The sequence below is a fragment of the Centruroides vittatus genome, unplaced genomic scaffold (genome assembly GCF_030686945.1).
Source record: "Centruroides vittatus isolate TY-2023 unplaced genomic scaffold, ASM3068694v2 contig_950, whole genome shotgun sequence".
NCBI classification, from domain to species: domain Eukaryota; kingdom Metazoa; phylum Arthropoda; class Arachnida; order Scorpiones; family Buthidae; genus Centruroides; species Centruroides vittatus.
In genome coordinates, this window is record NW_027122629.1 from 741,787 (window position 1) to 752,352 (window position 10,566).

General features: G+C 31.6%; 2 protein-coding genes across 2 annotated transcripts; one reads left to right on the forward strand and one right to left on the reverse strand.

The window, feature by feature from the left end:
- Positions 1-2,616: 2,616 nt before the first annotated feature.
- LOC136985119 (glutamyl aminopeptidase-like) lies at positions 2,617-8,446 on the forward strand. The gene is made up of 19 exons (XM_067282323.1): positions 2,617-3,259; positions 3,808-3,949; positions 4,178-4,306; positions 4,371-4,491; positions 4,566-4,720; positions 4,807-4,920; positions 5,154-5,288; positions 5,397-5,462; positions 5,695-5,775; positions 5,850-5,989; positions 6,054-6,133; positions 6,207-6,334; positions 6,408-6,611; positions 7,072-7,145; positions 7,224-7,325; positions 7,407-7,580; positions 7,728-7,868; positions 7,935-8,013; positions 8,095-8,446. Exons 1-19 carry the CDS (start codon positions 2,637-2,639, stop codon positions 8,239-8,241), a joined length of 2,835 nt encoding a protein of 944 aa, XP_067138424.1. The 5' UTR covers positions 2,617-2,636; the 3' UTR covers positions 8,242-8,446.
- A 103-nt stretch (positions 8,447-8,549) lies between these two features.
- LOC136985086 (substance-K receptor-like) lies at positions 8,550-10,297 on the reverse strand. The gene is made up of 5 exons (XM_067282289.1): positions 9,816-10,297; positions 9,282-9,487; positions 9,025-9,204; positions 8,852-8,953; positions 8,550-8,771 (listed from the first exon to the last, which is right to left on the reverse strand). The coding sequence occupies exons 1-5, from the start codon at positions 10,186-10,188 to the stop codon at positions 8,550-8,552; spliced, it is 1,083 nt and encodes a 360-aa protein (XP_067138390.1). The 5' UTR covers positions 10,189-10,297.
- Positions 10,298-10,566: the final 269 nt, after the last annotated feature.

Genomic DNA, 10,566 nt, shown 5'->3' on the forward strand with positions numbered 1-10,566 from the left:
AAAGGAATTCTACTACTCGTGAAATGTTTTCAAGTGGAATGTTCTGACTTTTTACGTGTGTAAATATTTCTACTACACCTACTATTAACTTCCGTTTCACTCGCACGCAGTTAAAACGAGAATTTAAGTCATGCTTCAAATACTAAAAATCGTATTTATGCGCTATTTTCTGCCCCTTTCGGGTTCTTTTTTTATCTACTGTATTGTGTTGCTCTGTGTAAATTACCTGTATTAAAAGAGCGATGGAGGTAGAGCTTAGATTTATTTGGGTCTACAATAATATGAACATTTTAATACACAATTTACAAAATGAAACAAATATAAGAGAGCAATGGTTCGATTTCCGTTTCCGTCGCCGGAAATGACATCACTAAAATTCCAATTCTTCTTTTGTTTCGCTAATAGTTCATTCCATACAAGAAAAAAACTTAATTGAGCATCTTTTATTTTCCTCTTCAAACAAACGTGATAACTTCCTGTACAAAGTTTATCCTTGTATCTATACTGTATTATACTAAGTACTATATCGTATTACGATATCATATAATACAGTGCAGTATATAATAATATAGTATTATAATTACATTAATATATTATATCTGATTTAAAATATCTTTCAAACTTATACCAATTTCTTCCGTTTTGTGAATATGAATTGTAGTTCTGGTAACTTTACGATATTGGAAATACACTACGACACGTTCGTGTATCAGGGCACTGGCTGTTATATAAAAGAGGGAATAACTCCGGGAATATGTACTGTACTGTATACATAGTGAGTGTACGTGTGTTGGTGTCTATTTTTTTTAATATCTGAGGATGGGGTAAAGATTAACAAAAGAAATTTGGTATGCTAATTTGTACCTAAGGGGCTAATACTGTTACTTTTTCGTGGTTAAAAGTCGAGGGGATAGGAGATAAGCTATTTTTTTCTAATAACATCTCATAATAGATGACACCCCCCACACAATTTTTTAAACTTTGAACTAGTGTTATAGTGTGTTTTTTTCGCCGGATAAGTTATGCAACTTGTTACTAAGAAGTTGATGAAAATAATACCCCAAACTTGGTGGGTAATAATAGGGTCCTACGCTATATTTTAACCTTACAAGAAATTAACAAGATATGTATGAATAGTAAACTATAATTTGTTAATAGTGCTGGAACGATGCTTGAAAGTCGAATTGATAATTTATTGCATGCAACACAAGTTCTTATTGTTTCTTGCCACGTGCTGATCGATCAGCATTCGAGTTCCTATTATCTTAAATCCCAAAATTATGGGATAGAATTTTTATATTTTCTTAAAGAATTTTACCAAATTTCTGGAATATATTTCGCTTATTTTATTTTATTTTAAAAAAGAAATTGAAGTTTCTAAGATACACTCGACGTTGAAAATATTAAAATATTTAAGATATAAGAGAATAAAAGTATAAATAGGACAAATCTCTTTGTTCCCGTTTATTGACTGAACAGTGTCACACGATTGCTCTAATATTAACTTACAGATCAGACTTTATCAAACAAGAATGATGAAGATGAATCGCGTGATATCATCTTTTAAACCGGACATAATCACGTTAAATTATCGAATTATATTGTTATTTATTTAATTAGGACAGAGCGGGGATTGTGTTAAGAGACGATAGACTATAGTATTAATAAAAAAAAAAAAAGATGAAGATCAATGTAATAAAATTGTGTCAATGCCTACAATTGTCAACATTTCTAAACGTAAATTTTCGTTAGGAAGGGTCGTGATAAAGAGCTTTTTGTTCTTTAATTATCGTGTTGCATAATTTATGTGGGTTGATGTCTACACAAATCCTTGACAAATATTTTTATGTAAAATAAGGATTTAATTTATGGCATAAATTTATCTACAACTTTATTAATGTAGTTGGGATAGTGTTTGTCAATGCTTAATTTAAATGGCATGCATACTCGTTAAAATATAACTAAAGAATCTTAAAAGAATAAGTTATATTTAGAGGAAAATTAGAAAAATTACAAGCATTCCAGAACCATCAGAATTCATTTTTTTTTTCGCTGTTAAACAGAGCGAAGAAATCGATACTTATTATTACAGTTTTTTTCTTTTCCTTTCTTAATTTTACACTAAAGAATTTACATCCCGATTGACAAGTTTGTTAATCGGGCAAAAAATTCCTTAAAAAACTAACAATCAAGAACGAGAATTATTAAAAGCCTGCATATTTCAATTAGCTAACTTATAAAATCGAATACAACTTTTATTGTAAGCTATAAATATTTTATATCCATTTTGAGTGCTGTTAAGTTATTAGTTCTTTCTAACATTTAATGAGCAATAAAGATGTAATAATTTATAATTGAGGAACGTAAGCATATCTAAAAACATAAGAAGTAAAAAATGTCATATAATTAATCTAAGGTATTCCGTGTTAAAATAATTAGGTTATATTTCTTAGAGAGATTTATACGCGAAAAACGATAAGGTTGAGGTGCAAAGTACAATAACACCTTTCCTTTAGAGTCCGAGGAACACTACTTTCGTTTTCCTTAACACAGCCGTTGTCATTCGTCGTATTAAAGCGTACAGAGCCTCAGGAGTTACCTATAAAATAAGCACTTCGTACAGTCAGTCATTCAACATGTTTGTTAGGCGAAGTACAGCCTTCCTGAGTGTGATAATAGTTATACTAACTATAGCGTGTGTCGGTCTCATAGTGCATACGGTTCGTACCAACTCCGGGGATTGTGTCAATAATTATCGCGAAAATCCCGGTCCTCGATATAGCAGCAGCATAGATATCGACGGTAAGAGTGAAATAACCAGCACTGGTGCATCAACTACTACAGAATCTCTATCCACCGTTACAGATACTCCATCTAAACAGCATCTTTGGGATTATTATCGCCTTCCTCCGGATGTGATTCCTTTAGAGTACGATTTGCTTCTCGATCCGGAGATAGAAGAAGGAACATTTTCTGGTCGAGTGACCATCAAAGTCGATGTGAAAAAATCGAGAAATAATTTCATCGTTCATTGTTATAAAACGTTAAACATCACTCGTTCGCGGGTGAAGAAACGAGGAAATGATATCAAGATCAAAAATAGTTTTAAATACGAAAAAAATGAATTTTATGTTATGGAAACCGAACGGATCGAGCCCGGTCTTTACGAACTTGTGTTCGATTTCAATGGATCCCTGGTTGGTTCCATTATTGGTTTCTATAGAAGCCAATACAAGGATCCACTCACCGGAAAAACACAGTAAGTAAATTTTGTAAATTTCTCTTACTAATTATAATTTTATAAATAAATTACGCAACGTTATTTATCATTTATCTCATAAATATTTTTTTATTATGAATTCCATAAGGAGAAATGGGCGTATAAAGGAATCTTTAACATTTCTGGAAACTGTTATGTAATTTCGTAAATCAAAATGCATTACTTCACTCGCTGACTGTTACATAAATTATTAACTATTGATGTTCAAACAAGTTTTTTCGCTGTTCTACTTCGAATAGATGATATTTCTCTTTAAAGCTACCGTATTGTGTCAAAAAAATACTCCACCTTACTACCCCCGTCGCTTTCTATTACTCCACTTAAAACTTACCAAATAACCCATTTTCTATTTCTTTTTTAGCATTCAGCAAATGTTACAAAACGGCATTTTCTTTCTTCCTTTTATTTATTCGTTAATATTCAAAAAATGCAACCTCACCACGATATTTTAATGACGGCTAACAATTTAATTTTCTGCTGTTTTTACTACTGTTAAACCTATGTAATTTCGAAATTAACCTTCGCAGATACTTAGCCACATCAAAATTCCAACCGACGTACGCTCGAAGGGCTTTTCCTTGTTTTGATGAACCGAATTTTAAATCAAATTTCACCATTTCTTTAGTTCATCCCGAAAATCTCATCCCGCTCTCTAACATGCCCATTGAGGTGAGCTATTTTTTCCTTTATCCCCGAATGTATATTGCAAAAATAATTATTTTTTAATCGCTTAATTAATATTCATTTTCGTTACACGTGTGGATAAATATTTCGTAAGACCTATTGTTTATATTCCTTCTCCATTTTTTTTTCATTTTTAAGAGATTAAACTAGTAATATTTAGTCCATAAGATTTGTAAGTATTAAAATGAATGAAATTTTCATACGATGATGCAGAAAGAAACGAAAAATGGCACTAAAATCGTGACGACTTTTAAGGAATCCGTGCCCATGGTGACGTATCTGGTGTGTTTCATCGTCAGTAATTTCCAATACACTTCCGTTAATTTTACTAAAAATAGAGAGGTGAGCCATATTTTATAAAATACACTTAATTAGAGCAAAAAAAATCAGCCATAATTCTTTCTAGATACGCGTTTATTCCACTCCTCATCAAATAGAGAAGACTCAATATGCCCTTCGCATATCCGAGACCATACTAACCAAATTTGAAGAATATTTTGGCATAGATTATCCACTACCTAAACAAGGTTAGAAATCCCCATTTTTAAGGCGTAATTACCAATTAAATTCTATTTAAAAAAAAAAAAAACATGCTTTACAGATCTCGTTGCAATACCCGACTTTGTATCCGGAGCCATGGAACATTGGGGAATTATAACTTTTCGTGAAGTTAATTTGTTATTCGATAAAATTACAACAACTCCCAAGCAAAAAGAGAGAGTTGCAGTAGTTATATCTCACGAATTAGCTCATATGGTAAGGTTTTATACCTTATTTTACTCGCGAATATATATATGTATATATATTCAGATCTATAAAATTTCATTTCTTTCTCATTTAAGTGGTTTGGAAATTTAGTAACCATGAAATGGTGGGATGATCTATGGCTCAATGAAGGTTTTGCATCGTTTATCGAGTATAAAGGTGTCGATTGGGTCGAACCGAGTTGGAATATGGTGAGTTTTATCGAGTTTAAATGCTTCATAAACCGGTGGCGCGTTATCCTAGGGCTAATTACCTGAAGACTTACCAAGTGGGGACCCCAAAACAATCTTTTATAGGGAAATTTTTCTGGAAAAGTTCCCTTAAAGAAAAATATCTGAAGTCCCCTAAATTTGCCTCGGCTTCGTGAAGCTATAACGCGCTGGTGTCATAAACAATAGTAATCGAAGTAAATTTTTCTAATTAGTTGGATCAATTTCTAATCGACGATGTACAACCTGTTATGGAAGTGGATGTTAGCAATAGTTCTCATCCTATCATCCAACCCGTTGGCCATCCCGACGAGATAAATGAAATCTTCGATATCATTTCGTATAGCAAAGTAAGCAACTTCAATCAAATTCTATTACTCGAATAATAGGTTATACATTGTTTCAGTTATTATAATAATTGACCTGTTTACGGTATGTAATAACCGAATTAATTATAGGGTGCTGCCGTACTTAGAATGTTAGAATTCTTTTTAGAACCAGAAAATTTTCGTAGAGGAATATCGGTAAGATTTTCTTTAATTGAAAAATTGGTTAATGTTACCTATGGTTCCAAAATGGCGGCTCGTCTCTGATTCTAACCTAACCTAACCTAACCTATTCGTGCGTCCCCACTGTTTCCTTTCTTCTGTTTGCTAGAATCAGAGACGAGCCGCCATTTTGGAACCATAGGTAACATTAACCGAAAAATTAATTATTTATATAATAATATTATTAAATGATTTACTTTTATAATAGAATTTTTTGAAAAAATATAAATATGGAAATGCCAAAACTGAAGATTTGTGGGAGGAATTATCAGCTTTGAATAGTTTATCGGTGAATAAAGTTTTAAAGAAATATTGTTAATTAAATTGGATTTTTAAATTTAAAATTAAATTTATGAATTTAAGACGGATAAAAGTATCGCACAAATTATGGATACGTGGACAAGACAAAAGGGATTTCCTGTGGTGACAATTAAGATGGATACCGATTCAAATTCCTTGATTGCGAGCCAGAAAGTATTTTCGAGAAATCCTCGCGAAGAAAGGTAAGTTATAAAGGTAATTATTTAAGTAAATTGTAATTACTTTCATTGACATATTTTATTCCAGCACCGTTTGGAGTATACCTTTAAGTTACACGACTTCATCTAACGAAACGGGTTTAGTATGGCTTCACGACAAATCAGAAAGTAATTTCTGTTTTATATATCTAATATTTATATTCTGGCGTAATTATTATATACAAATCTTTAAATACTTTAGAACGTATTCGTTTGAACTCGTCGTTTTCGTGGATAAAATTTAATAATCAGCAATTTGGGTACTTCATTGTCAATTACGAACGTCCGTTATGGGATAAACTTCTCGAAGCGCTTCGAGATGATTTTGAGGTATTTATGGATAAAAATAAGTTTTAACTTAATTTTAAAGCTAATTAACTTCATTCTATAACGTGTTTTACAGGCATTTTCGCCTTCTGACAGATCAAATTTGTTATTTGATTCATTTCAACTAGCTTGGTCTGGGTATTTGGAGTATGAAGTGGCTTTTGGCATTTCTGAGTACTTAGTAAACGAAACACAGTTAACGCCGTGGAAAACGGCAACCAGAGCCTTAAAAAATGTATTAAATTTACTTAAACCTACCGATTCTTATTACCCATTTAAAGTAAGTAAAAGTTTTTAATTGTTGCTTTCTATTCTCTAATGTAAGGGTGAGGTTTTCTTTAAATGCTATGATGTCGAACCTCGATATAAACACGCGATTTGAATCCAAGACATTTAAAATAAATAGAAAAATTCTTCATTGTAATGTTTCATGTTGAAATGTCCTTACATCAATGCAACACGAAGCGTCAAAACGAGCCAAAAATTGATATTTTGGCTCGTTTTGACCCGTTATACCTGTGATCAGTAGCAGGTAAAGCTCCAGTTGTTGCACTGAAGCTAAGATTGCCAGGTACTTGGGGATAAAATCTGTAACAAAATGGGTTCTCTCGGAAAGATACTGGGACGTTTCAATTTCAGGGCATGCAATGTATCTGGCAATTTTAAGCGCGTACGTACGAACATATATTGCGATTTTAAACACATAAATCAGGATCTTACTCGTGTATTTTCCGTTGCAGAAATTTCTCCAGAGGTTCATAATCCCGATTTATAAACAAGTGGGATGGAATCAAGGAGATAATCATTTAGAAAAGTATTTCTTTTTCTGTTTTATAAAGCATTAAAATATTTAAAATTATTTTGAATAAAAGAAAATATTCATTAATTTCAGTCGTATACGCGAAGTGGTTTTAAAATTTGCGTGCGAAATTGGTTATCCCGACTGTTTAGAAAACGTAAATCAAAGACTTAAGAATTGGTTGGAGAGAAGAGAGTAAGTCAATTTTGGGATCATTTTTCAATGCTTTATTCGTAATTAACATTAAAAACCACGCATAAATTAAATATTTTACAGAGAAATTCCTAAGAATGTCAAAGAATTGGTTTACTTTTACGGCATGTCACAGATAGGAAATGATGAATACTGGAACGAAATGTGGCAAAGATATCAAAATGAGAGCTCCTCTCAAGAACGTACTTTACTTCTTCTCGGCTTATCTCAAGTTCGATATCCACATTTATTACAAAGGTATAATGGAAATAAGAATAATTTATAATTATTTAATATCCGGGGAATGTTTCCAGTAAAGTAATTAATAAATAGACTAAACATTACTTTAGACTAATTAAAAAATGGACTAAACATTACTTTATTATTAATTTATTTTCGTTATAGATTTTTGAATTATGCAATGAACGAATCAAAAGTCAGAAGACAAGACTTTTTCCACGTTTTGAAGTATATAAGCTGGAACGACGTCGGAAGACCTCTCGTATGGGACTTTATACGTAGCAAATGGCCTTATCTAGTGGAAAGGTACGAGATAAATTTTTGTATAACTTAATTATTTTGGATTTTAATTTATATTTCCCCCCTCCATAGGTACACTCTTCACAATAGATATTTAGGAAGATCAATTACGATATGCAAACCCTTCCAAGACGAGTTTCATTTAAGAGAGGTGCAAGTTTTTCTCGAATAGAAAAAAAAACGTTAGGCGTGTAATTAGTAAACTAAAATACTTTTTATATAAATCTTTCAGATGAAAGACTTCTTCCGAAAATACCCCGATGCGGGCGCTGGTAAAAGCAGTCGGCAGCAGACTTTAGAAAATGTCGAAAATAACATCAGATGGGTAAAATTACATTCGGATGAGATTAGAAATTGGTTAAAATCTGTTAAAATTTAACCGATAAAATTATTTATAATCGCATCTAACCCTTTATGTTAGATACGAGGTAAAATTCCATTTATTAATAGTGAATTGGAACTTTATTATTATTATTATTATCTCACATTTTCACTGCGTGTACAGTTTAAATAAGCGGATTTTATTAATCTGCGATTGATTATACAATTTTTATTGCAAAATAAAAAGATTTATGTAAACTTTATTTTCTTCTTTATATAGTTGCACAAATTTATTTACAGGTTTACGTATCTACAAAAGCGAGATAATCTTATAAATAAAGTAATGTACATAATTATGTAACTGCTCTATTTTACTTTATCATTTTGAGCTCCGTTACAATTTGCTGCCACTTGCATTTGATTAACATTAGGAACAATGCGATTTGTTCGAAAAAGGCACGGAAATGTCAAACGTGCCGCTTTTCGGAAGTTTTCGTTGCTTGCTTGATATACTATTGGGTTGATAGCGCTATGACCGTAACTAAGAAGATGAGCGCAGAAGTAGACATGTTTATACCATTCTGGAAGCTAAAATATCGGGGAAGAAAAAAATAATAATAAATTTAAATTATTTTTTAAACATTCTAAATTATATTTAAAAACTTTACCTCGTTATTTCCCGTTTTAAAATATCTATAAAGTACGACTACTTGGAAGAGCACCCAACACCACATGAAATTTATCAGATATACAAAGAGCATTTTAAGGACCTAATAATTAATAATACATTAATATAATTTATTAAATATTTTATTAAAAATTTAAAATAAAAAAAAAATACCTTTCTTCTATACTTTTTCTTCAGCGGTTGTTGTTCTAATGATAAGCGATGTTCGTACTTTTCTAACAGAACGATAATCACCGAATATGCCGCAGTCATTACTGTAAGAGGTAAATAACACAGAAGCACTAGAATAGTAAACCAGTAATATTTCATACGACGATCTTCTGCACAGTAAATCTGTAAGAAAATGATTATTATTTTATTTATTTAAAGCTCTCGTTCTTTAATGTTTTATTAACGAGGCTAATGGTTACCTCTAGATAATCAGCCCATTGTCTGGCGTGCCATGATCTGTTGAAGATTGTAGGCGATGAGATTATCAAAGAAATTAACCAAATTAGAATAATTAAAATGAGCGCTTTCTTCTTATTTAATCTAGGAATTAGAGGGAAGGTCACAGCTAGCAATCTGTCACACGATATGGCAACCAAGGAGAACACACTTGATAGAAGACATGTGACTGCAATACAAGACCATTGATATTAATTAATTCACGCTTGAAGAAATGGATAATTAGGTTAACGATAGTAGATTAAACAATGCATTAGAATGACTTCATTTCTATTTTGAGAACAAAAAGCGGAATATTTTTTTATTATTTTTTTAAAAGAAATGGCGATTTAAGAAGTAAAAACAAATTAGTGGCTATACAATAATATCAGTGGCGAGTGATTTACTACAGAAATTATCTTATCGCTGGTCATTATAAGTAATAGATATGGAAGTCATAAAATCTTTTAGAAAATTACAAATATTACAAGTTAAACTTAAAAAAAAAATAATCTCACTTTGTATGGCTCCTTCGGCTCGGCAGAAAAACTGTCCAAGAGCGTAATTCTGATAGAAATCGATGACTAAAATCGTCCACGATGATATCAAAATGGTAATTAAATCGGCAATGGCCATATTGAGGAAAAAGTAATTGGTACACGTTCTGATGGCTTTGATTCGGATCATGACTATTATAATAGCAGAATTTCCTATTAATCCGACAATTGCGATTGGTAACCACACTAAAATTTTCACTGCCATCTCCCAATCTGGTACTCTCTCCCATATTTTCTGTCCATTGCTGAAATTCCATTTCGAAAAATTCAATTCTTTGTCGTCTAGTTTCAAAGACCACCAGGATGGATCGTGATTCCTGTCTAAATACAGCATGGTTTTTAAATTATCACGTTTAACACCGTCCTATCACAGTGTAAGATGGTGTGTCGAAAGTCCACGTCGATAGGAGGGAGCAACGTTCACTTTAACTGTGTGTTTAAATAGAGACAGGTGACATTTTTATGACAGCTACCTCCACACACCCTAATGTTTCTATGAATAAAACGACGAATTGGTGAGATTAAAATTTATAAAATAAATGTAATTATCAGTAAAAATTTATGCACCTTTTAACTTTTTTTAAATATAAATAAAACACTGATGTATAATAATAATAATTACAATGTATAAATTATAGTGATCGTTCGTGATACACAGTTATAAATCTAAATAATTCCTACGTAAAGTATAAATCTAGGCTACTAAATTATT

Excerpts from the sequence above, each read along its gene's own strand:
- LOC136985119 (XM_067282323.1), top strand. The coding sequence starts at position 2,637 with ATGTTTGTTAGGCGAAGTACAGCCTTCCTGAGTGTGATAATAGTTATA. Across the intron at positions 3,260-3,807 it reads CCACTCACCGGAAAAACACA|ATACTTAGCCACATCAAAAT; the intron begins GTAAGTAAATTT and ends TAACCTTCGCAG. Across the intron at positions 5,990-6,053 it reads AGAAATCCTCGCGAAGAAAG|CACCGTTTGGAGTATACCTT; the intron begins GTAAGTTATAAA and ends ATTTTATTCCAG.
- LOC136985086 (XM_067282289.1), bottom strand. The coding sequence starts at position 10,188 with ATGCTGTATTTAGACAGGAATCACGATCCATCCTGGTGGTCTTTGAAA. Across the intron at positions 9,205-9,281 it reads AATGGGCTGATTATCTAGAG|ATTTACTGTGCAGAAGATCG; the intron begins GTAACCATTAGC and ends ATTTTCTTACAG. Across the intron at positions 8,954-9,024 it reads AGAAAAAGTATAGAAGAAAG|GTCCTTAAAATGCTCTTTGT; the intron begins GTATTTTTTTTT and ends ATTAATTATTAG.